This window comes from Pelophylax lessonae, assembly GCF_965119305.1.
Source record: "Pelophylax lessonae genome assembly, chromosome: 2".
NCBI classification, from domain to species: domain Eukaryota; kingdom Metazoa; phylum Chordata; class Amphibia; order Anura; family Ranidae; genus Pelophylax; species Pelophylax lessonae.
In genome coordinates this window covers 312,766,324-312,789,562 of record NC_138769.1, presented here as the reverse complement: position 1 = coordinate 312,789,562, position 23,239 = coordinate 312,766,324, and the positions used below count along the sequence as shown (strand labels likewise).

Here is a 23,239-nt window from a genome sequence, read left to right as displayed (position 1 = left end):
AGACTTACATTATGTCCGTAAATCATCTGCAAAAAAATAGGATGATTTGCGGACATATGGAGCGCCCGTGTGAAAGGGCCCTTAGGCTTCAGCCCCATAAACTGCCAATTTACGCTGTATGGGCCACAGCCCCCATATGAATGAGGCCTACATGGGACAGTACACATACAAATTTAAGTTGGTTGCAGTATTTCTGACAGAAATTTTTTACTTCACTTCCCAAAAGTAGTTGGACATTGAAGTAGACCTTGCATCACCCATGATAAACACAATCACTAGAGCGATTTTTTTTTTTTTTTTTTTTTTTTTTTTTTTTTTTTTTTTTTTTTTTGCTGGTACTTTCTCATGGATGAACACATTTACAAGCCCAGTGAATCCAGCATTGTCATCTTCTCAACTGCTGCTCTCCCAAAGCAGATTCCGTCCTGAGCTGCCGTCTTGGTTTCCCATGTCTTAGGGAGCCAACTCTCTACCACATTTTTTGTAGCCACCCCCTAAAAGCCTGCATGCCATTGTACATTCTAGGAGTACAACTATGGGAGTCAATGGTGGAGAAGGATCTAGGTGTTCTGGTAGATCATAGGTTTAACTTACAAGCCGACCTCCATGCACCGTTTAGTTGGGCAACTATGTGACCACTCAGGTTTAATGTTGATAGATGTAGAGTTATGCACTTGGGGGCTAAGAATATGCACACCTAGGGGTTGTTCAACTGGGGGAAACAATGTTAAAAGATCTGAGTGTTCTGGTCAATCATAAGCTGAATAGCACCACCCAATGCCAGAGTTTCCTTGTACAAATCATTAGTAAGACCTCATCTGGAATATGCATTTCAGTTTTGGGCACCAGTTGTAAAAAAGGATATGGGGGAATTGGGGAAAGTACAGAGAAGGACAACCAAACCTATAAGTGGCATGGGGGAGCTCAGCTATGAGGATAGAATAGAGGAGCTGAATTTATTTTCTCAAGAAGAGGAGATTAAGAGGGAGGGGGGAGATCAACATGTATAAATCCATAGGTCATCAATATAGTTAACTTGATGTAGTTATTCACTTCAAGGTCATTGCAAAGGACAAGAGGGCATGCTTTACGTCTGGTGAAAAGTAATTGAAAGGCTCCTTTTGACTGGGATTTGTAAGAGTCCGATTCGGTTTCATTCATTGGTTTAGGTGCGATTCCATTGCGATGTGTTGGTGTATGACTTTGGAAATCACATCTGTATGGGGCTAAAAATCTTACCTGACTTTGTTTTTTTTTTATTTTTTGCAGGGTGTTACCGCTGTTTCCAGGTGCCTGCTGCATTATTTGGTTTCAATGTTGCCTACTTTTTGAATATTATTAAAATTCTTTATATGAATGTTAGGATGTTTTGTCCGCCCTATGTTTTAGTATTTTTAGCATGGCTCTATAGGAAGTTTGCATTTTCCCAATGTAAAGCTGTGATTTTTTTTTTTTTTTTTTTTCATTTCAGCATGCATTGCACAGTATTGTGCATGGAAGCTGAGTGAGATATTTGACAATGATGCTAGTGATGCTAGTGTTGCCATGAAAATTTTCATTTCATGCCCTAGTGAACATTTAAAAGCAAAACCGAGATTTTGACTAGAACAGCCTCTGTTATGCCAAGCTGGGACATTCATCAGCAGATCATTAGCCAGTGCTCAGAATGCATACTTTCTGCCAAATCCAAGGACAGTGGGGAAAGTTTTTTTTTTTTTTTTTTTTTTTTTTTTTTTTTTTTCTCCATTTAAAAAAAAAAAAGGGGGGGGGGGTAGGGCTTGTTTGTGGGGAAAGGGATGACAGAGGGAGAAAGCAAACACATATGAAACCCATACCTTGTATATGACAAATACATTTAACTTGATTGCTAGAGTATCAAGGGTAATGATTAGAGCAGGGGTGTCAAACTCAATTCAATTGTGGGCCACATCAGCATTATGGTTGCTCTCAAAGGGCCGGTTATATCTGTAAGATTAGATGTCCAGAGCACCCCATGCCCCCTTACACCCTTATATGCGAGGTCAAGAGCTCCCCACCATCAGAAGTAGAGTCACCCACCCTTCTTACACCACAATGCTCCCTCTTACCTTGTGCTTCTGCAAGGAAGAAGATGCAGGTGGATCTGGGAGGAAGAAAGTACAGGGTCTGGAGGAGGACCAGAGGAGGGCTGGAGTCAGCTTCCAGAGTCTGCTGAATGCTGAGACCAGGGGAGGCAGAGACAAGGTGGTGTTGTGCCTGCACAGAGGTACAGGATCTGTAGGAGGAGTTCTGCACTCCTCTCTGCTGTGGACTGTTGAGAAGGGGAGGGGGGGGAGGTGGGGCAAAGACAAGCCTTTCTGCAGCTGCACAGAGAAGCGCTGGATCTGGCAATGGATTTCTTTCCCCTCTGCTGCCGACTACTGAGGCAGGGGTGCTGCAGCTGCAGGAGAGGTGCAAGGACCACATGAAGTAGCCTGGGGGGCCGCATTCGGCCCACGGGCTTTGTGTTTGACACCTGTGGATTAGAGGCTTGGCTGCATTAAAAGCTTGGTATAAAGCAGTCAGTTAATCCTATCAGTAGTGGGATTGGAATAGGACCAAGTGCTACATACTCTTGCTCTCCTGGGGGATTTAATAAAGCTTTAAATTGAGGGATACTAACTTTAGGGTTCTTGCACATGATACTCCTGTTTGAGCATCCACTTTTTCAGACTTTTTTTTTTGTATGTATTTGTGTATTTTCACACATATATGTTCGTGCAATTGCACGCGCATTTTCGCAAAAACGTGTTCTTGTTCTGCGCAGTATGGATTTGCGCACAATTGCGTGTATTTGTGCGCATGAGGCATAAATTACTGACCAAAAATGCAGAATTTTCTATTTTTTTTTTTTTTTTTACTGAAGAATAAACGCTTGTTTGTCCATAGGCACATTACAATTAAAGCGGTTTTGTGACTTTTACCTACAGGTAAACCTATAATAAGGCTTACCTGTAGGTACAATTAATATCTCCTAAACCGGCACGGTTTAGGAAATATTTGCACTGCATGCAGCCGCTGACGCGAGCGGCGCATGCGCTCTGAAGGTCCGGGGGGACGTTCAGAGTTCCTTGCTGGAAAATGACTCCCGGGCATGCGCGGGAGTGACGTCATCGTGGCTCCGGCCACTCAACAGCGCCGGAGCCACTGAACCCAGAAGAGACGCAGAGGGATCATGTCAGCTCCCACAGCGGTGTTCGGGGGTCCGTGTCGGGGCTTTGTTCTAAGGTAAGTATTTCATAATGAGCTAGTATGCGATGCATACAAGCTCATTGTGCCTTTTTGTCTTGCTGGTTTTTTTTTTTTTTTATAAAGTATACAGTAATCCCCCGCTACATCGCGGTTCAGTTTTTGCGGTCCCGGTAATTCGCGGTTTTTTTTGTAATGTTATTTTACTATATAAATCATTAAAAATGAAATATTTTTGTGTTTTCCATAGCTCTTGCTATGTCTCTTAGTATCTTTTATGTGTTTAAATGAGTTTCTATTGTTTTAAAAGTGTGTTTAAAGACCTTAAAATGCTTCTACACGTACAGTGACAGTAAAAAAACATGCCTACAATGCATTTTAATAGGGTTTTTCTATTTCGCGGAATTTCACTTTTCGCGGCTGGGTCCGGAACGTAACCCCCGCAATGGAGGGGGGTTTACTGTACTACCGCTTTAATGGGCTGTATTTTAGCTCAGTGAAAAAAAAAAAAAAAGCTGTACTGAGCTTTTTCAAGAGGCTCCGCTCTAAAGAACTTTGTAACTTGTTAGTTTTTAGTTGCTATAGGAACTGTGTTTGTGTATGGACATAGATCCTTCAAGCAATTTAATATGTTTATTTCTTTTTGGAGTTAAACCTTGTTGCATTACCAAAAATATTTTTAGACCTCCAAGAAACAGTTAGGCCACTTTCACACTTAGCCCCTGTTCACACTGGGGCTACCCGTCAGGCGACCTGGTCGCCTTCCACAGAGAAGCTGTGGACCCGTTCTAATAGGAGCGACACAAGTCGCTCCGACTTAGAAAAAGGGTCCGGAGCTTCTTTGGGGCGACCTGCATTGACTTCAATGTTATGAAGTCCGTGCCGGCCGCTCCGAGGTCGCGGTGCGAGCAGCGTGCCGCGACCTGTGAGGTCGCCCCGGGAAGTAGCGTCGCCCCAGTGTGAACAGGGCCTTATACGACCTAAAAGTCGCGTGATTTTGCTGTGATTTTTCTTTTTGCGGTGATTTTGACTGGACTTGAAGCAATGCCTAGGTCTATGGACCTCAAAACGCATTAACATTGGCCCAACGTAGTGCAGGGACTACCTTATGAAGTCATTGCGACGTGAAGTCGTATAGATTTGAATAGTACTCATTGGAAATCATGTACACAAGTACTACTTGTGTGACTTGGGACTGCAAAGTTGCATGACAAGTGTGAAAGGGGCTTTAGTGTCACTAAACTGAAACCTTAAAAAAAACTATCAACAAATGGTGTATTAAATGCTGTTCATACTCACTCACGATGAGATTCCTTTTCTGTATTCTGCAAAAAAAAAAACCTGGTTGATCCTGCTGCTCTCTATCTCTCCCTTTTGTTCATGTTCCCAATTCAGCTAGGGACATTGCAGCTGTAGTGGCAGCTCTGCACAGTTTTCAGTGAGTTTGTGAGTTTGTATGCTATCCTATCACATGTGGGCATATACAGTACACAGTGGTAAATTATAGCCCGCTCCCTCCCTCCTCCTCCTCCATGCCCACTAACCAGCTAAACACAATGGGGACGGGATACTATATGTAGATTATTAGAGGCTTCACTGCCCCTCTTATTCTATAGGGGGCACAAAAAAATTTTCATTCGATCTTCTAATTGTTCGTGGGGTCAAATCGACGTTTGTTTTTGACCACAGTGACGGGAAAGTTGGAAGGAGCAGAATGGAAAATTTCTTGGTCAAAGGAATTTTCAGACAGTGTAAGTGCTTTTCGTTCAGAAATTACATTCATTTTAAAACGAAATGTTAAAGAAAAGTGAAATTTCAGCGAATGTACAAGGAATATTCGTATGAATATTCTCGTCTGAAAATCAATACATGAGTGGTCAGCATAAGGCAGATTAAAAAGCGCACTACATGCTTTTCTGCAGCGTCTCCATTGAAGTCTTTTGAACCAAAAAAGCACCGTTTTAGGTTGGAAAAAGTCCTTGACCCTTTCCAAACAAGCAATGGCTGAAAAAGGCATAGATGTGAACGTGTCCTATAGGAAACCATGTTGCATGAACTGTAGTGCTTTTCTGCAAAATGCATCAAAAAACGCATAGATGTGAACCAGGCCTAAGATGTTTAGTAGCAGCAGCATGATTATTTTTCTTGTATCACCTGTCATAATGGGGTAAAAAAAAAAAACTAAAATTAGCCCTTTATAGTACAAAAATAGCAGATAATCGCTACTATAAGGGGCTCATTTATACTGCGACACAGTGAAAATTTTATATATATATAATAAATACACCCAGAAGTAGGATATATGGTCATTTTACCTAGGGGGTCAGACCTGAAGCTTTATGAAGGGTGGAAGGGAGATATAAATATGTTAGAATAAAGTAGCTGAGGCGCCTTTTTTCATGGATATGATCATTTGAAATATATTGCACAATACTAGTAAAAGTTTACAATGTAATTTTAATGCCTTCTATTACCTCCAGTCTATCAGCCTCCACCTTCTCCGGGTTCAGATGCTGATCTTCCCTGTACAGTCTCTTTTTAAATTGATTTTATTTTATTTTACTTTTTTTTTTGTTTAAACAACAAACGTTATACTTACCTGCTCTGTATAATGGTTTTGCACAGAGCAGCTCTGATTCTCCTCTTCTGGGGTCCTCCACCAACGCTTCTTGCTCCTCCTGCTTTCACAGTGCCCCAATAGCAAGCAGCAAATATAGTACTGAGTGCCCCTATAGCAAGGTAAAAAAAAAAACTTCTGCCTTTAGAACCACTTACTTCCTTCCCAGGACTACATGTCCCACGAGGCATTGCTCCTCACACATTCACAAGTTCTCAGGCACTTATTGACCTGTATGGACGGTGTACTGAGCTGTATGTGTGTTGCACTGTGTATACTGACATGTATGGAGGGTGTACTGAGCTGTAGGTGTGCTGCACTGTGTGTACTGAGCTGTAGGTGTGCTGCACTGTGTGTACTGACATGAATGGAGGGTGTGTTGCACTGTGTATACTGGCATGTTTGGACAGTGTACTGAGCTGTATGTGTGCTGCACTGTGTATACTGAGCTGTATATGTGCTGCACTGTGTATACTGACATGTATGGACGTTGTCCTGAGCTGTATGTGTTTCATTGTATTTCCTGATATGTAAACAAATAATGCATGCTGTATGCAGGCTGACCAACTAATCAATTATGAAAAAAGTTGACAACTATTTTCATAAATCGATTCGTTTCAGCCCTAATCCCCGCATACATTTTCATGTTAGAACATCAGCATTGTAATAGCAATACAAACAATAGTTATATTTGACACTCCAATATAAGCCTACTTGTAAAATCTCCTTTCATGTTGAGTTCTGCCTGTCTGACTTCCTGGATTACCTGCATGCTTTGCGGTTTACTTTTACTTCTAAGGACTATATATCCCATGGTACCTTGCTTACAAGCTGTGATTTCTGTACTGGCTCCGCCTCCTGAAACTCCTCTTCTCAGCACCTCTGTAGTTTAGAACAGCCCGGGTGCCACGGCAAAATGCTAAAAGCTGTAGAAACAAAGGCAGGTGGATCAAGTAGCTTGATCCAAGCCCTTTCCCTGTGCAGGGATGCCCGCCCACGTCCTACCAACTGTTGACATCATTGGTTGCTAAGGAGCATGTCAGTCACCTGTGCAGTGGCCTTTAATTTCCCTAACCTGTCTTTAAAGCCACCAAAAAGGAGGTACAGAGTGGGGGGGGGGTGTTACCCCGATGTTCAGGTGGTCTGATTATTCCTCCCCTGTGCCTCTGGGGCTGAGCAGTTTTTCCTCGGTCAATTGGAGGTGGTAATAGTAATACTGGAGGAACAGCGGAGTTACCTGGTCATTGCTTTGTTTGCTGCTCATATTCTGGCAGCTTAGTAGCTGGTATGCGTTTAGTGGTGGAGGCTGGCATTACACGTGCTGGAAGACATAACGCGGACACAGTTTTTTTTAACACAAAGTGGTCTTTTATTTGCATATTTTTTCACTGTTACGTTCATTTACATGTCTGAGTTTCAAAGTCATACATGAGTAGTTCATATATCGCTTGGATTGGTTTGTCACTTTCAAAGGGACCATACAGTTGTTGTTTGTTTTTTTTTTTTTTCTTTTCATTTGTTGGTATGTATTTCACAGTTTTTGTTTTTGTCTATTGGCGCTGCCCTTCTTTGTAGTAACTCGGTGTCACAAACTTCATTTTACCCACTTCTGGACCGCCCGCCGCAGTTTTACGTCGATACTTTGACGTTAAATGCCAGTGTTATGGCAGCAGCTAGCTGCCAAAACCCTGGTATTTTCCTACAAGGCCTGCGGTCCTTTTTCACATAAAAGTGGTCCCACTCGGTAGCGGGGAAAGCGATCCGGTCCTTCTGTGTCGCAGGCAGGAAGTCCAGTGAGGGCAAGATGGCCCCCACTCGACTCTATGTCCTTGGAGGACCAGAACGTCATACGTCGCTTCCGCCCAACGGCCTTAAAGGGCCCATTTTTTTTTTTTTTTTTTTTTTTGCTGTTAGGTGTTAAGATGCGAGATCTGAGGTCTTTTTGACCCCAGATCTCACGATAAAGAGGACCTGTCCTGCTTATTTCTATTACAAGGGATGTTTACATTCCTTGTAATAGGAATAAAAGTGATCAAAATACATTTTTTAAGGGGGGGAAAAAATAAAAAAATGTAAAGTGCCCCGTCCCTCCAAGCTCATGCGCAGAAGCAAACGCATACACAAGTCATGCCCACATATGTAAACAGTGTTCAAACCACACATGTGAAGTATCGCCACAATCGTTAGAGGGAGAGCAATAATTATAGTCCTAGACCTCCTCTGTAACTCTAAACTGGTAACCTGTAGAAATTTTTAAAGCGTTGCCTACGGAGATTTTTAAGTACCAATGTTTGTAGCCATTTCACGAGCATGTGCAATTTTGAAGCATGACCTGTTGGGTATATATTTACTCAGCGTAACATTTTCTTTCACATTATAGAAAAAATTGGGCTTTTGGGTGTTTTTTTTTTTTTTTTTTTTAACAAAAAAAAGTATTTTTTCCAAAATAAATTGCGTTTGTAAGACCAGTGCACAAATACAGGGTGACATAAAGTATTGCAAATATCTCTATTTTATTCTCTAGGGTCTCTGCTAAAAATATAATGTTTAGGGGTTCTTAGTAATTTTCTAGCAAAAAATACTGATTTTAACCTGTAAACGACAAGTGTCAGAAATAGGCCTGGTCCTTGAGTGGTAGACCCCGTTCACACTGGGGCGCCTGACAGGTCGCCTTCCATAGAGAAGCTGTGGACCCGTTCTAATAGGAGCGACACAAGTCGCTCCAACTTAGAAAAAGGGTCCGGAGCTTCTTTGGGGCGACCTGGAGCGAACTGCATTGACTTCAATGTTATGAAGTCCGTGCCGGCCGCTCCGAGGTCGTGGTGCGAGCTGCGCGCCGCGACCTGTGAGGTTGCCCCGGCAAGTCTGATCGCCCCAGTGTGAACGGGGTCTTAGTGATTGTAAAGTCTGGGTTTCTTTACATTTATTTTTTTAAATAAACTTGTTATACCTACCTCCTCTGTGCAGTGGGTTTTGCACAGTGCATCCCGGATCCTCCACTTCTCGGGTCCCTCTTTGCAGCTCCTGCCTTCAGTCGAGTGCTCCCACAGCAAGCAGCTTGCTATGAGGGCACCTGAGCTGAGCTGCAAATTCGTGTGTCCATTCAGACACAGAGCTGGTGTTTTGCCCCACCCCCCTCTCTCTCCCGATTTGATTAACAGCTGGGGGAGCCATTGGTGCCGCTGCTATGTCTTAGCCATCCAGGGAGAGTCCTGGATGAACGAGAGACTCGTGGACATCGCTGGACAGAGATGGGGCTCAGGTAAGTATTAGGGGATGCTGGGAAGGCTGCTACACACAGGTTTTTTTTATCTTCATGCATAGAATGCATGAAAATAAAAAAAACCTTCTGACTCCACAACTCCTTTAAGCCCAATTCACATGAGCGTAATTGGGCGTACACCCATACGAGGACTCTGTTTGCCCACATGGAGATGCACAGGTGTCCATGTATCTGCAAGTCCTCTTCCTGTTAATTTGGACCCAGCGGGCTGCCTCAAACAGAGTTGAGAGACCTGCACACACATGGATGTCAAATTGGACGCATCTGCTGTGTCTGTGCAGCTGCTGCGTCCCAAATGGAGCCCCCGCATGGGTGTACACCCAAGTGAAAAAGGCCTTAGACTAGTGTGCCTCAAGATCGTGCGTGATTTTAAAGGGTTCCTTGACTGAAAAAAAGGTTGAGGAACACTGGTTAAAAAGGTAGGTTCTGTGAAATGTGTGACACAGCAGTGCCTACTCACAGGGCATAGTGAATGTGTGTAACTGAAGTACATTGCGGGCATCTTCACAAAGTAAGTTTTTAAAAATGTCAGAATTGTTCAGATAAATAGGAGTAGGTGAGAAATAAATTAAATACCATGTGGACCTGTCTGGCAGGGAAAGAGACCTGATTTTTCTCTGCTTCACTTAAAGGATAATGCCTCCTACACACGATCAGATAATCGTATGAAAAAAATCGCTTTTGAATTGATCGCAGGATAATCTGATTGTTAGTACACAGCTTTCGACGGCCAATTAGGACATTTCGTCCAACAATATCCCAAGGGACAAACACGAAAGCTTTTGTCGTACGATGGCCTAGCCGCGTCTTTGTCTATCGATTTTTAGCGAATGCATACTGTACTGATTAAACGATTGTCGTTCGCTAGGCCCTAGCGAACGACAATCGTTTAATCAGTACAGTATGCGTTCTCTAAAAATTGATAGACAAAGACCGCGCATGATCAGAAACACGAAGTTAACACAGAAAAGTCCTGGCTGCCGTTTTTTTTTGTTTTGCACTATCCGATACATAGCTACGCAATCGGGAAGCTTTTCCAGAATCGTATAAAAAAATTATACGTTTAGTAGGCATTGTTGAATTCGATACTGGTATCCTAAAATAAAAAGTGCAGCGCTCACAGAAAAGATTAATTATGAAAATAAATGAATCGTATGTGAAAATTAGTCCCATAAAAATGACAATGACAAAAATAAATCAAATCATGAAGAGTCCATATAGCCATGTGATAAAAAATCAAAAAATGTTCAATATTGAAAAGTTTTTTTTGAAGCAGAAAAAAATGTATAGCAAACACCACCAGTCTCAGAATGCGTGAAGGATAATCTCCAGAGGCAACTCCAATATGTACAAAACACCACACCAAATACTGAAGGGAGCTTACCAGAATCAGATGGCCCCCAACTTAATGGGAAAGCCAAAAGCGCTAGATGGATATCCCAGGCATGTAGAAACATCAGCACTATTCAATAGACCAAATCTCCAGAGGGCATGAGGATTCCGATAGACTTGGACAAAGAAGAGTCATAGCGTAATAAAGTATGGAACACATTAATTTATTATAAAAAGATTGGGCTTACAAACATCGTAGATAAAAAGCATATATCGTATGTCTGGATGTAAAATCAAGCTGCAGCGTACATAAGCAAAAGACCGGCCGGAGTAGCGCGGTGACGTCACGTCTGGTCCCACCCTTTTTGTCACATGTCTATATGGACTCTTCTTGATTTCATTATTGTCATTTCTGCATTTTTATGGGACTAATTTGATCACTTTGCACAATTTTTCATATGATTCATTTTTTATTTTAATAATTTTTTCTGTGAGCGCTGCACTTTCATTTATTTTATCGTTTAGGGTTTTATCTATTGACCTGAGTGCGCTGCTATTATCCTATTTCTCATTCCGTTTTTCATATATTGAGCGCAGGTTTTTTTACTTTTTTCTGGATACTATTATCATGCATCAAAATGTGACCGATAAGTCTTTCCGATTATATGATTGGTTGGTTTACAGATGTTGTTTAATCAAAATGTTGTGCATCTGGTGAACATCTGTAGTGTATTTTCTGAGTCTTAGCCTGGCTGATGTGAAGTCTTTGCCAGTATATCCCATTTATTTTATGACTTTTGTGTCCTGCTGACTTTTTACCACCTTAGTTTTCTTGCAATAATGACATATAGAAGTTCAAACCTGGCACTGCCTGGACAGCTGGGAACTTACCACAATTCAGATAGATCTGGGGAAAGCAACTGGGGTTATTTACTAAAGCTGGAAAGTGCAAAATCTGATGCAACTCTGCATAGAAGAAGTCAAGCCGCTTCCAGGTTTTATTGTATTGAAAAGCTGAAGTTAGAAGCTGACTGGCCACCATGTACAGCTGTACCAGATTCTGAGTGCACCAGCTTTAGTAAATCTCCCCCACAGTGTTTTTATTAGACTATGTTTACATGGCCATTCTTACATAGTTACATAGTAGGTGAGGTTGAATAAAGACAATAGTCCATCCAGTTCAACCTGTGTAGGTGTGTGTGACTGTAATCATCTAACATAGCCCTTAATCTCCTGATCCTTGAGATGTAAGTCTAAGAGTCTTTTGAAAGTCACCATACTACCTGCAGAAACCACCTCTTGTGGTAGACAATTCCACAATCTTGTAGCCCTAACAGTAAAGAACCCTCCTCGTTGCCTGAGGTTAAAACGCTTCTCCTCTAATCGCATTGTATGTCCTCGAGTCCTCATGCAATTCCTTCGAATGAACAGCTTTTTTCTAAGCTAAGATCCCCATTAAGATATTTATAAATTGCTATCATGTCCCCTCTCAGACATCTCTTCTCCAGGGAAAATAAATCAAGCGATTGCAGCCGCTCTTCATAGTTAAGGTCCTCCAACCCCCTAATCAGTTTAGTTGCCCTTCTCTGGACTTTCTCCAGCTCCAACACATCCCTCCTGAGGACTGGCGACCAGAACTGGACAGAATACTCCAGATGCGGTCGGACCAGAGTTTTATAAAGTGGAAGGATTATAGTCTTATCTCTGGAATACATCCCTTTCTTTATGCATGCTAATATTCTGCTGGCTTTGGAAGCTGCCGCTTGACATTGCATGCTGTTGCCTAATCTATCATCAACCAAGACTCCCAGATCTTTCTCCATTTTTGATTCCCCCAAGGGTTCCCCTCCTAACTTGTATTGTGTTTTTATGTTTTTAGTCCCCAAGTGCAAAACCTTACACTTCTCCACATTAAACCTCATTTGCCATGTCGTTGCCCACTCCGTAATTTTGTCCAGGTCATTCTGTAGGATATCTGCTTCATGCTGTGCAGTTATTGCCCTGGCCAATTTTGTGTCATCTGCAAAAACTGATAACGAACTACTGATCCCGTCCTCAATGCTGTTTATGAATAAATTGAACAGGGTTGGTCCCAGGACTGAGCCCTGGGGGACCCCGCTTACTACCTCAGACCAGTCTGAGTATGCGCTGTTTATTACCACCCTTTGGACATGGCCTTTTAGCCAGTTCCGTATCCAAGAGCAAACCCTGCTGTCGATACCTGCAGACCTTATTTTATAAATTAAGCGCTTGTGGGGAACTGTATCAAACACCTTAGCGAAATCCAAGTACACCACATCCACTGGTCTGCCCCTATCTAGCTCACAGCTCACCTCCTCGTAGAATGCTAAGAGATTGGTTTGACAAGAACGCCCATTTGTAAACCCGTGCTGGTTACTACTGATGATGTTGTTGTCTTTAGCATATTCTACGATATAGTCCCTTATCATCCCCTCCAAAAGTTTACATATTATTGATGTCAAGCTGACAGGCCTATAATTTCCCGGGATATGCCTCTGGCCCTTTTTGAATATCGGACAGCACAGGTATAGTATTAGCCTAGGTTCAGCATTTCTACAATTTATGTCTTGTTAAAGCTGAACTCAGGGATGAGCAAATCCTCTGTAAATACTAGAGGCATGTGTATTCATAATTTAATTTTGGTGTGCTTTGTGTATTCCAGATCTGTGCAGTAATCCAGTGTGTAACTTTGCTGCTGTGCAAAAATGTCCAGTAATAAAGACCGGTCGCTGCTGTACCCTCTCCTTGTTCAGGGTGACAGGTCTTGTCTCCACCCCCTTCTGTAGTTTTCTGCAGGAAGCCTGTAGTGGGTGGGCCTGTTGGGCCGCTTCCACAGCTCTGTTATAATACCTTGACTTGCAAAGGCATTTGGTACACCCAAAGTAGGTTTATATCCTCTGTGGCTTTAAAGGAATATTTTTTAAAGCAGTTGTAAACTGCAGATGTTTTAAAAAAAAAAAAAAAAAAAAACCTTGCATACTGGCACATTGTGATATACTCCCCTTGGAACCAAGCCCTTTAGCGCTGTACTGTTACCACTGAGGGCTGATGTTCCCCCTTTCTTTGTGCTGGGTTTGCCAGCTATGTGATTGGCTGCAGCTGCAATGACATCACTCCCTCGCTTGCGCGCAGGAGCCCTCTGTTCCGGCATGAAGCTCTGAAGTTCCGGCAAGGTATGTCAGACCTTCAGAGCGCATGCGCCACTGATGCATGCAGGGTGAAGATCTCCTAAATGGTGCAGGTTTAGGAGATATTATTTTTACCTACAGGTAAGCATTGGTATAGGCTTACTTGTAGGTGAAAATGACCAAGCGGGATTTACTACCGCTTTAAAGAGCCCTTTAGAGTTCTGCTTTTGATAATGTAGTAGATACAATGATTGTCATGTGCAAAGTGAAGAAACTAATGGCAGCCAACCAGATTTATTTTTCCTTTTTTGCTTTCATCTTGAGCTCAGTTTTTTTCTGTTCATTATTTTTTTTATATTATTCCCTGCATGTCAGAGGGAAGTGCCAAGCAACATGTTGGTTTTAAATAATGGCTAACCATTCACAACAGTAAGTTTATTTTTTATCATACATATTTTTTGTTACATTACCATACTTTCTGTAGTTTGTTGCTTTTTTTAACCTCTTAATGACTTGCAGGCAAAGGATCTACAGCCTAAAAAAAAGTATTCTTGAAATAGGCTGTAGATTGGCTGCATCTCCTTCTTCTTCTCCCGGCACGGAAGTTCTGGCTGCATCTCCTTCTTCTTCTCCCGGCACGGAAGTTCTGGCTTCAGGATTAGGAAGTTTCTGGCAACCTGTGCCCCTGAAACATTTTCCCAGGACCCAATTGGAGCAGTTGCTCTGAACTAAGCTGACCAGCAATTTTATGATAAAGAAATATTATGTAAAAAGTGCTTTATCTCTATGCAGGGCCGCTGTTAGAAATCATGGGGCCCCGTACAGCCTACCTGATGGGGCCCCTTGGCCCAGCCCTGCTGGCTTCTAATGTTTTCTTGGGACCAAGAGCTATTTTCGACAGCTCAGTCTTTGTGCTAGGAACGAGCAGGGGACGCACTCCAAGCACATAAACATGGCCTGCAAATTTAACGCATATGTGAAGGTGTTTTTGCTCCTGCACACATGGGTTACTGGGGTGTAAAGGGTAGTGGTTGTTAAAAAAGCTCCTGCTCCACATTTTTACAGCCCCACTGTTTAGCTGTTGGGGCCGGTACAACTGGACCGGTTGTACTGCCTATCAGCGGCACTGTCTCTCTGCATCTGTCTTTGTTCATTCATAGAGCTGAGGGGGGACTATGGTCTTCATTTATTGCATTTGCTGTGTGAAAATCTCAAGCATAGACAGTCTTCACAAATAACCCCCGTATTTTGCCTAATACTTTTTTTGGTATGATCATCAGCTCCATTTAGTGACCACGTAAAATACCTCATTCAATAAATGACTGCATTATCCCCCCTAGATGGAGCTGATGATCAATAAATAAATACACTGCTCCCAAAAAATTAAAGGAACTGTTTTTTTTTTTTCTTTTTTTAAATTTGAGAATAGCATCAAGTCAGTTTAAACTCCTGGGATATTGATCTGGTCAGTTGGCTAGCAGAGGGGGTTAACCAGTTTCAGCTGCTTTGGTGTTAATGAAATTTACAGGGGCACTAGATGGGCAACAATGAAACAACCTCCAAAACTGAATGGTTTTACAGGTGGAGGCCACTGAAATTTGTTTCCCGACTCATCTTTTCTGCCTTTTTTTTTTACTAGGTGTGCATTTGGCTAGGCTCAGTGTCACTACTGGTAGCATGAGGGGTTACCTGTACCCTATAGAGGTTGCACAGGCATTCCAACTCCTCCAGGATGGCACATCAATATGCGCCATTGCCAGAAGGTTTGCTGGGTCTCCCACCACAGTCTCAAAAGAATGGAGGAGATTCCAGGAGACAGGCAGTTGCTCTAGGAGAGCTGCACAGGGCTAAAGAAAGTCCTTAATCTATCTGCAGGACCGGTATCTGCTCTTTTGTGCAAGGAGCATCAGGATAAGTCTTGCCAGAGCCCTACAAAATGACCTCCAGCAGGCCACTGGTGTGAATGTCTGACGAAGCAGTCAGAAACAGACTCCCATTAGGGTGGCCTGAGGGCCCAACATCCTCCAGTGGGCCATGTGCTCACTACCCGGCACCGTGGAGCTTGATTGGCATTTTGCCATTGAACACCAGAATTGTCAGGTCCACCACTGGCACCCTTTTCTTTTCATAGATGAGAGCAGGTTCACCCTGAGCACATGTGACAGACATGAAAGGGTCTGCAGAAGCCGTGGAGAACGTTATGTTGCCTGTAACCGTGTTCAGCATGACCGGTTAGGTGGTGGGTCAGTGATGGTCTGGGGAGGCATATTAATAGAGGGATGCACAGACCTCTACAGGCTAGACAATGGTACGCTAACTGCCATTGGGTATTGGGATGAAATCTTCTGACCCATTGTCAGACCCTACGTTGGTGGAGTGGGTTCCTCCTGGTGCACGACAGTGCCCGGCCTCGTTTGACTAGAGTATGCAGCCAGTTCCTGGAGGATGAAGGCATTGATACCATTGAATGGCTCCCACATTCGCCTGACCTAAATCCAATAGAACACCTCTGGGACATTGTTTTGGTCCATCTGACGCCACCAGATTGCACCTCAGTCGGCTCAGGAGCTCAGTGATGCCCTGGTCCAGATCTGGGAGGAAATACCCCAGGATACCATCATCTCAAAAGGAGCAGGCCCCGATGTTCTCAGGCATGCATACAAGCACGTGGGGGCCATACAAACTACAGAGTTCAATTTTGAGTTGCTGCAATGACATTTATTATTAATAATTTATTAAAAACTTATTTTATAAGAGTGTGTGTATATTCACTCATAATATTAAAATGTATTAAAAACTTATTTTATTTCTTGTGTCCTCAAATCTTGGCAATATCTGCCCTCAAGGAAAATTTTTTTTGTGCTTTTTATATATAAAGTAGCTCAAAAGTTCTTAGTAGTTGAATGTAAACCTTGTAAAACACCAACATGTATTATGGTCCTAAAAATATGAAATAACCCCAATCATGAAGAGGTTAATTAGCCTGCAAAATTTACTGCATGCCTACTAAGCTTAAAAACAAAGCTATTTGAGTCTTGTAGTATACACAAAGTATTATAGCTGCTTGTAGACCTTTTTAGTTGCTTTGACTGGCTAAAATGCCATGCAATTCCTTGTACCTAGATACATCTTATTGTAGCCTGTGATACATTATCCATCTTATGTATTTCCACTTATGCACCTGAATTGTTGTTAACACCGAATCTAAGGCCCTGTTCTCACCTGAGGGTATTTCAGCTTTGAAAAGCTCATCTCTGAAGTCTCAAAACGCCCAACAAGCAAAATCCCATTAATTTCAATAGCCCCTGTTCACATATGAGCGTTTTGTCACCTGAGGCAAAACTACTGAAGCTCAAAGTACATGAGCTTCTTTTTTGGCTGATTACAAGACTTTTTGTTAGATGTCAATGCCTGCCTTCAAACACCTGCAAAAAAACGCCTGAAAAAAGCCCAAAGAAACGCCTGAAAACGATACGCTCAGGTGTGAATGGAGCCTAAATTTGTTACATGTTCTCATTTACATAGTTATATCGTTACAAATTGATTCCTATCTTTTTTTTTTTTTTTTTTTTTATTTGCTTAAAAACCCTTGATAGCTTTCAAATTCTGTGCCCTGTTAAGAAGGGGGCTGGTTAGTGATGTTTATCACAATAACCCTGTCTGTACTCTGCTGGCAAATGTTTACTATCTGTTGTAAACTAGATGTGTACACTGTCTGTCTTAACAAAGGATTAAAGATCTGAAGGTTTGGGTTGTACATTGTATGGTAATGCACTAAACAAACCTGACCTTACAACTGCCTATAGTATTATATATAACCCTGCTCCAAAAAACAACTAGAATGAAAAGAAATAATGTGTAGGTATGCTGTGTGAATGGGAACATAAAAACATAGTGAAGGTTTCTAAAATTTGACTGCAAAAATGTAATTGCACTTAAAGAGAAATTTGATTAATATGGATTGCAAAATGTGATCGACTCATACTGAACACCTCTCCTTTTTTTTTTTTTCTCTTGTAGGACCCAAGACTGTGTTTTTCTGGGCTCCCATAATGAAATGGGTAAGTCTCTGTACTGAATATTACCATTTTATTATTTGCTCTACTGTACGTATAAGTAGCAAGAGAATGCATCGCTGTAATTGGAACAAAAAGGAAAATTGGCAATACAGACAGGTCAGAAATCTGTCCCATAGTGATCGTACAAATTAAGAAGTTTACAAATATAGAGGTAACAGAAGAACCATGGTATAAAAGGCTCAGTAAAACAATATAAAAGAACTTTAATCCCACATTTGATGAATGCAGCGAAAAGTCTAATTCCTCTCCACTGGCAAAAAGAAGACGCACCGCCCTATAGGTGAATGGAAAAAATAAAGTAGAAAAAACAAGAAATGTAGAATACTAAGGCCCCTTTCACACAGGCGAGCCGATCCGCCTGTCAGTTTTTCAGGCAGATCGGATCGGATGCTCCATGCATCCCTATGGGACAGCGGATGTCAGCGGAGACATGTCCGCTGACACCCGCAGCTATCCGATTCCGATCTTGTCAGTGAAATCCAGATGGATGGAAACCCTATTTTTCCATCTGTCTGTCGACGGATCGGATGAGAACGGACAGGCGGTCTGTTCTCATCCGATCTCCCCATAGAGGACAGCGGGGATCTGACAGCTAAGTCTCCGCACAAAGAGCGAAGACTGAGCTGTCATCCCCCTGCTTAGCGGGGTTCGCCCCCCCCCCCCCCACCCGCTTAGCAGAAAGGACTCCTTTCCGTGTGAAAGGACCCTTAAGGTGTAGTGGAGAAAAGGAGAGGGAAAGGGATACAGACAGAAAAAAAAACTGAGGTTTAATCCTTCCCTATTCTATTATTCTATTTTGAATAAACGGAAATGTCTTGGTTGGAGTTTTACTTTATTTTGCCATTAATGATTAAATATGCAGAACTTAGATGTTATACATCCTGCCTATAGTAAACCCCAAGGGGTTCCAGTTGTATAAACCCTCTTGAATCTTGCTTGCACTATCTTGACTGGACATTTCTATTAGTCAGTGAGATAGCCCATCATATTGACTGGCCAACAGGAATGAGTGCAAGGCGGAAAGGCGCAAGTTTCAACACTACCATAAAGTGCTATTGCCTTTCCCAAGCAGAGCAGGATTGACAATAGTGGGGACCGCAGCCTGCTACCAGTATGTGCATGCTTTTCGGTACCTATAGCTTGCTTTGTACCTTCAATGTTGTGTTTTTTTTTTTTTTCTCTTTTTAGGCTCGGTTCACACTGCTACGACGGCATACGGCTTTGCCTGGGACTTTGCCCTGCGACTTCCTTCCAACTTGGGTGCTATTTTGGAGCCTGTACAAGGGCTGAAATTGCCCCCAAGTTGGACCAAAGCAGTGGAGGAAAATTTACTAAAGTTGGAGTGAATTGTGTAGTATCAGTTAAGATGGCTCTCTTAAGGAAACATTGAATTTCACAGCCTGGGTTTCCCAAGTAGGATCTCATGTCGCAGCAGTGTGAACAGAGCCTTAGGCTTTCATTGTAGTTGGTTTTGACAGTAACTGCTACACACACCAGCAGTGCTTGAAAAAGCACTCTTTGGACCTTTTTCAGTAACTTCCATTTTTGTTCTAGTCACATTGTATGTTTTTATCCCAATGACTTGTAGGGGTTGGTGATTGCTGGATTAGCTGACATGACAAGACCTGCAGACAAATTAAGTCCTGCCCAGTCTGGTGTACTAATGGCCACAGGTAAATGACATTGATGTACATTCTGTGTGTATATGTGTGTGTGTATGTATGTGTGTATGTGTATATATATATATATATATATATATATATATATATATATATATATATATATATATATATATAATCTCTAGCGCTCATTGACAGACGTAGTCCTCGGTGATACAGCACCTTCGGGTTATGTTGCCTCCACAGGAGCAGGACTAGACAGGAAATTAAAAAGCTCTGGCCACACCCTAGGGGCAGTCCCAGAGGGTATATCCTCTCTCTCTCTGCCTCAGCAAATCAGTTATTTTCTGTCTAGTTAGGAGTAAGGACCTAGATACCTTGCTGGGATCTTAGGTCCTGGCAAGATTTTTTTCTTAAAAGATTTTTTTTAGACAGCTTTTTTTCTCCAGTGTTCCTGTGAGATCTTCAATCAAGAAAGCTGAACTGGGCGACGGGCTGGATGTTGAGATCCGGTGGTCACCCCAGTTCAGCCTACGAGCGCGTGCAGGCCATAGCTCCGCGCTGGGTCGGCCGCGACAAAGTCCCATTAAAGGACTGACCCCGCGAGTTAAACGTCTCGCTGAAACGCCAAAGACCATGAGTCACGGCGTCCATATCGGTCGACAGCCCTCCCGCCCCGGTGGAGAGGGGTACTGTCAGGAGTTGGTGCCCGCCTGGTTCCGGTATGGTGAGTAGTATGTTCCCCCTTTTCCCCTGACGGGTCTTGTGGTGAACGCGGGCCCCTCTCTGTATGGTAAGATAGAGTCCCTCTCTATCCTATAAATGACACAGATCCTCCTACTTTGAGTGTGATTTTATGTGCAAAAAGCCAGGAGGCTTGGTTTGGGAGCTAACAATCTAATTGTATACATGTTAAAAAGATTGTAATCAGTGGCATTCTGGGAATCTTACGATGATAAGAATAAGCTACCTACCAGTCAGAAGCCACGGACATGTAGACTGCCTTCCTAATCAGATCTCCAGCTATTAGCAGGCCTCCCGAATGGCCATGCGGTCCGCCAGGCCCGGTACCGCCAACCACGCCAAATCCCCATGCAGAGAGAGTGTTGTGTGCCCTGCAGCACACCGCTATTCAGTACAGGCCGCCGCCATTTTTTTTTTTTTTTTTTTGCTGGATCGCACGAGCCGCCATTTTGGCGTAGCCTCGTGTCTCCAGCATGGGGGCGGCCATGTTTGAGGTGATCCAAACACCTCGTGGAGCTAGGGGAGGCGCCGGAAGGCGTGCAGAGGGGCGGAGCCGCCTCCTTTCTTCCTGGGCAGCCAGCCAAAAGACTTCCTGTTTGTGAACACAGCGCTGTAACCTGTTGCAGTTATACTCTGAGCATCAAGTGGTGAGCCTGGGGGTCTATCTCTCTCTCTCTCTCGATCGATAGGGATCCCTAGCAGGTAACACTAAGGGGCTTTTTGTGGCGCTGGGGGTCGGAAAAAAAAAAATAAATAAATAAAAAAAAAGTTTTTTATTTATATTATCCAGGAAGTGACTGGAATTATCATGGACCCTGCCACACATATTCCCCCACCTGTTTCCCTCGAGGGGGCCACGGGACCCGCCGGTGCACAGAGTGTAGAGTCATTTACAGCAATTTTGGAGTCTATGGTGGCTCGGGTGGAGGCGGCCTGTCAGGGACGGGGGTCAAGGAAGCGACCCCCGCCTACCCCTATACTATCTGACACCTCTGACTCAGATTCAGAGATGGTCACTGCAGTTGCAGGTTCCTCTGCAAGGGCTGTTGTCTCAGGTAAAGCCCCCTCAGACAGTGAGGAGGACGTTTCTTCTCCCGCTATAATTCAGGAAGAAGCATTGGTGGACGCACTAGTTGTGGCAGTGCAGGAAACCTTAAAACTTGAGGCTTTACCGGCAGAGGCAACTGAAACAGAGATTCCTTTTGGTACTAATAAGCCCATCAAAACGGTGAAGGTTTTTCCTGTACCCAAGTGTTTCGGTAATCAGATTAAAGGAGAATGGGAGCATTCTAAACGTACCTTTACTATTTCCAAGCGTATTGCTAGACGCTATCCGTTTGAGGAATCCATCATTAAGAAATGGACGGTACCACCAGTGGTGGATCCACCTATTTCCAGGCTGAATAAAGCCACGGTTATCCCAGTGGAGGACACTTCGTCCTTTAAGGATCCGGTGGATCGAAAGATGGAAGCAGAGTCCCGCACCATCTTCTCTCTGATAGGGTCAGCATTTAGACCAGTAATTGTTATTGGTCTAGTTTCCCAGACACTTACGGAATGGGCGAGAATGGTACGCCAAGACCTTAGGGGAAAAGATATTCCCCAGGAGACATCTGATTTGATGGAACAGATTATACAAGGGCTACAGTTTATCTGTGACGCAGCCTTGGACACTACTCCCTTATTAGGGCATGCATCTATGTCAGCGGTCATCCTCAGACGTGTGCTGTGGTTAAAATGCTGGTCAGCTGACCTAGGTTCCAAAAAGACCTTGACAAATCTCCCTTTTCAGGGGAATCGTCTATTTGGGGCCAACCTAGATGAAATCATTAAGGATGCCACTGGGGGCAAGAGCACTTTTTTGCCACAGGCTGCTAAAGCTAAGGGACCTCGCAACAAGCGAGGACCTTTCTTTACCGCCCATAAAGGGCGCCCGGCTGGTACAAGCGGGAAAGGCAAGACTCCTCCAGGAGGGTTCAAGAAGGGCTGGTCGGACAAGCAGAGGACCAACCCAGCCAAACCCGAAGCAAAGGAGTACACAGCCTGAAGGTGCGCCCCCACCCGGTTTCAGGGTGGGGGGACGTTTTCACCGGTATTCAGGACATTAGATCGAGCATCAACCACTACTACCGGTGCGATTCTTCCCTTCCAACATTTAAGTACTACAGGAAGCGGTAGTTACCGTTCCCTGAATAGATCTTTTCCTTTACCTTTTCCTAAGATTAGTCCCTATACCTCACAGGAATCGGATCTGGTTGACCAGATAGGCCAAGTAGCCTCTAGTCGGGTGACTTCGGTCCCTGAGGTTCAACCAGAAAAGATCACCCTTCCTGATAACAATCAGGTATCTGATAAATGTGTGGGAACAGAAAACGACCAGACTTTCTCGGATGGTCGGGGCCAGATGCCTCTAGGGACGCCTGGTTCAGATTCTATCAGCGCCAGTGGTCCTAGAAATTCTAGGCTGGCCTCCTCAAGCCGGCCTGGCCGACTTGGACATGCTAGTCGCAGACGCTCCGTGGGAACTTCGTCTCAGGGAGTGTCTGTGGTCTCAAGGACCAATTTACCATCATGCTTTACAGTCGCTGGTTTTAATGGCCTGGCCATTGAGACCCAAGTACTGAAGGACAGAGGTTTGTCTACTTCAGTCATTCCTACCCTTATTAAAGCAAGGAAAGCGACTTCCAGCAAGGTCTATTATCACACATGGAAGACTTATATTGCGTGGTGCGAATCTTTAGGATTTCCTCCACGTACCTATTCGGTGACTCGAATATTGGCCTTTTTGCAACAAGGGGTTGAGCAGAAGCTAGCCTTGAGCACCATCAAGGGTCAAGTTTCAGCATTAGCAATCTTCTTTCAGAAGCCTTTAGCTACCAAGTCCTTGGTGCGGAATTTCATCCAGGGGGTGCGGCACCTGGCTCCACCAGTCCGCGCGCCCTTACCGCCCTGGGATCTTAATTTGGTTTTGTCGGTTCTACAGAAACCTCCCTTTGAAAACATCAGGGAGATTCCCTTGCTTACTTTATCCCAGAAGGTGGCCTTCTTGGTGGCTATTACTTCTGCTCGCAGGGTGTCAGAACTGGCTGCATTATCATGCCAGTCCCCATACCTAGTGATTCATAGGGATAAGGTAGTACTTCATCCTAAGCCATCTTTTCTTCCTAAGGTGGTTTCAGATTTTCATCTGAATGAAGATATTGTACTAC

General features: G+C 43.5%; 1 protein-coding gene across 1 annotated transcript in view; it reads left to right on the top strand.

Moving 5' to 3' along the window:
• The window catches only part of MPC2 (mitochondrial pyruvate carrier 2), a 48,950-nt gene that overhangs the window by 13,087 nt on the left and 12,624 nt on the right, over positions 1-23,239 (top strand). The window contains exons 2-3 of the mRNA XM_082247153.1: positions 17,609-17,649; positions 19,256-19,340. Of these exons, the coding sequence (XP_082103279.1) occupies positions 17,609-17,649; positions 19,256-19,340 (126 nt within the window). The remainder of the gene's footprint in view (positions 1-17,608; positions 17,650-19,255; positions 19,341-23,239) is intronic.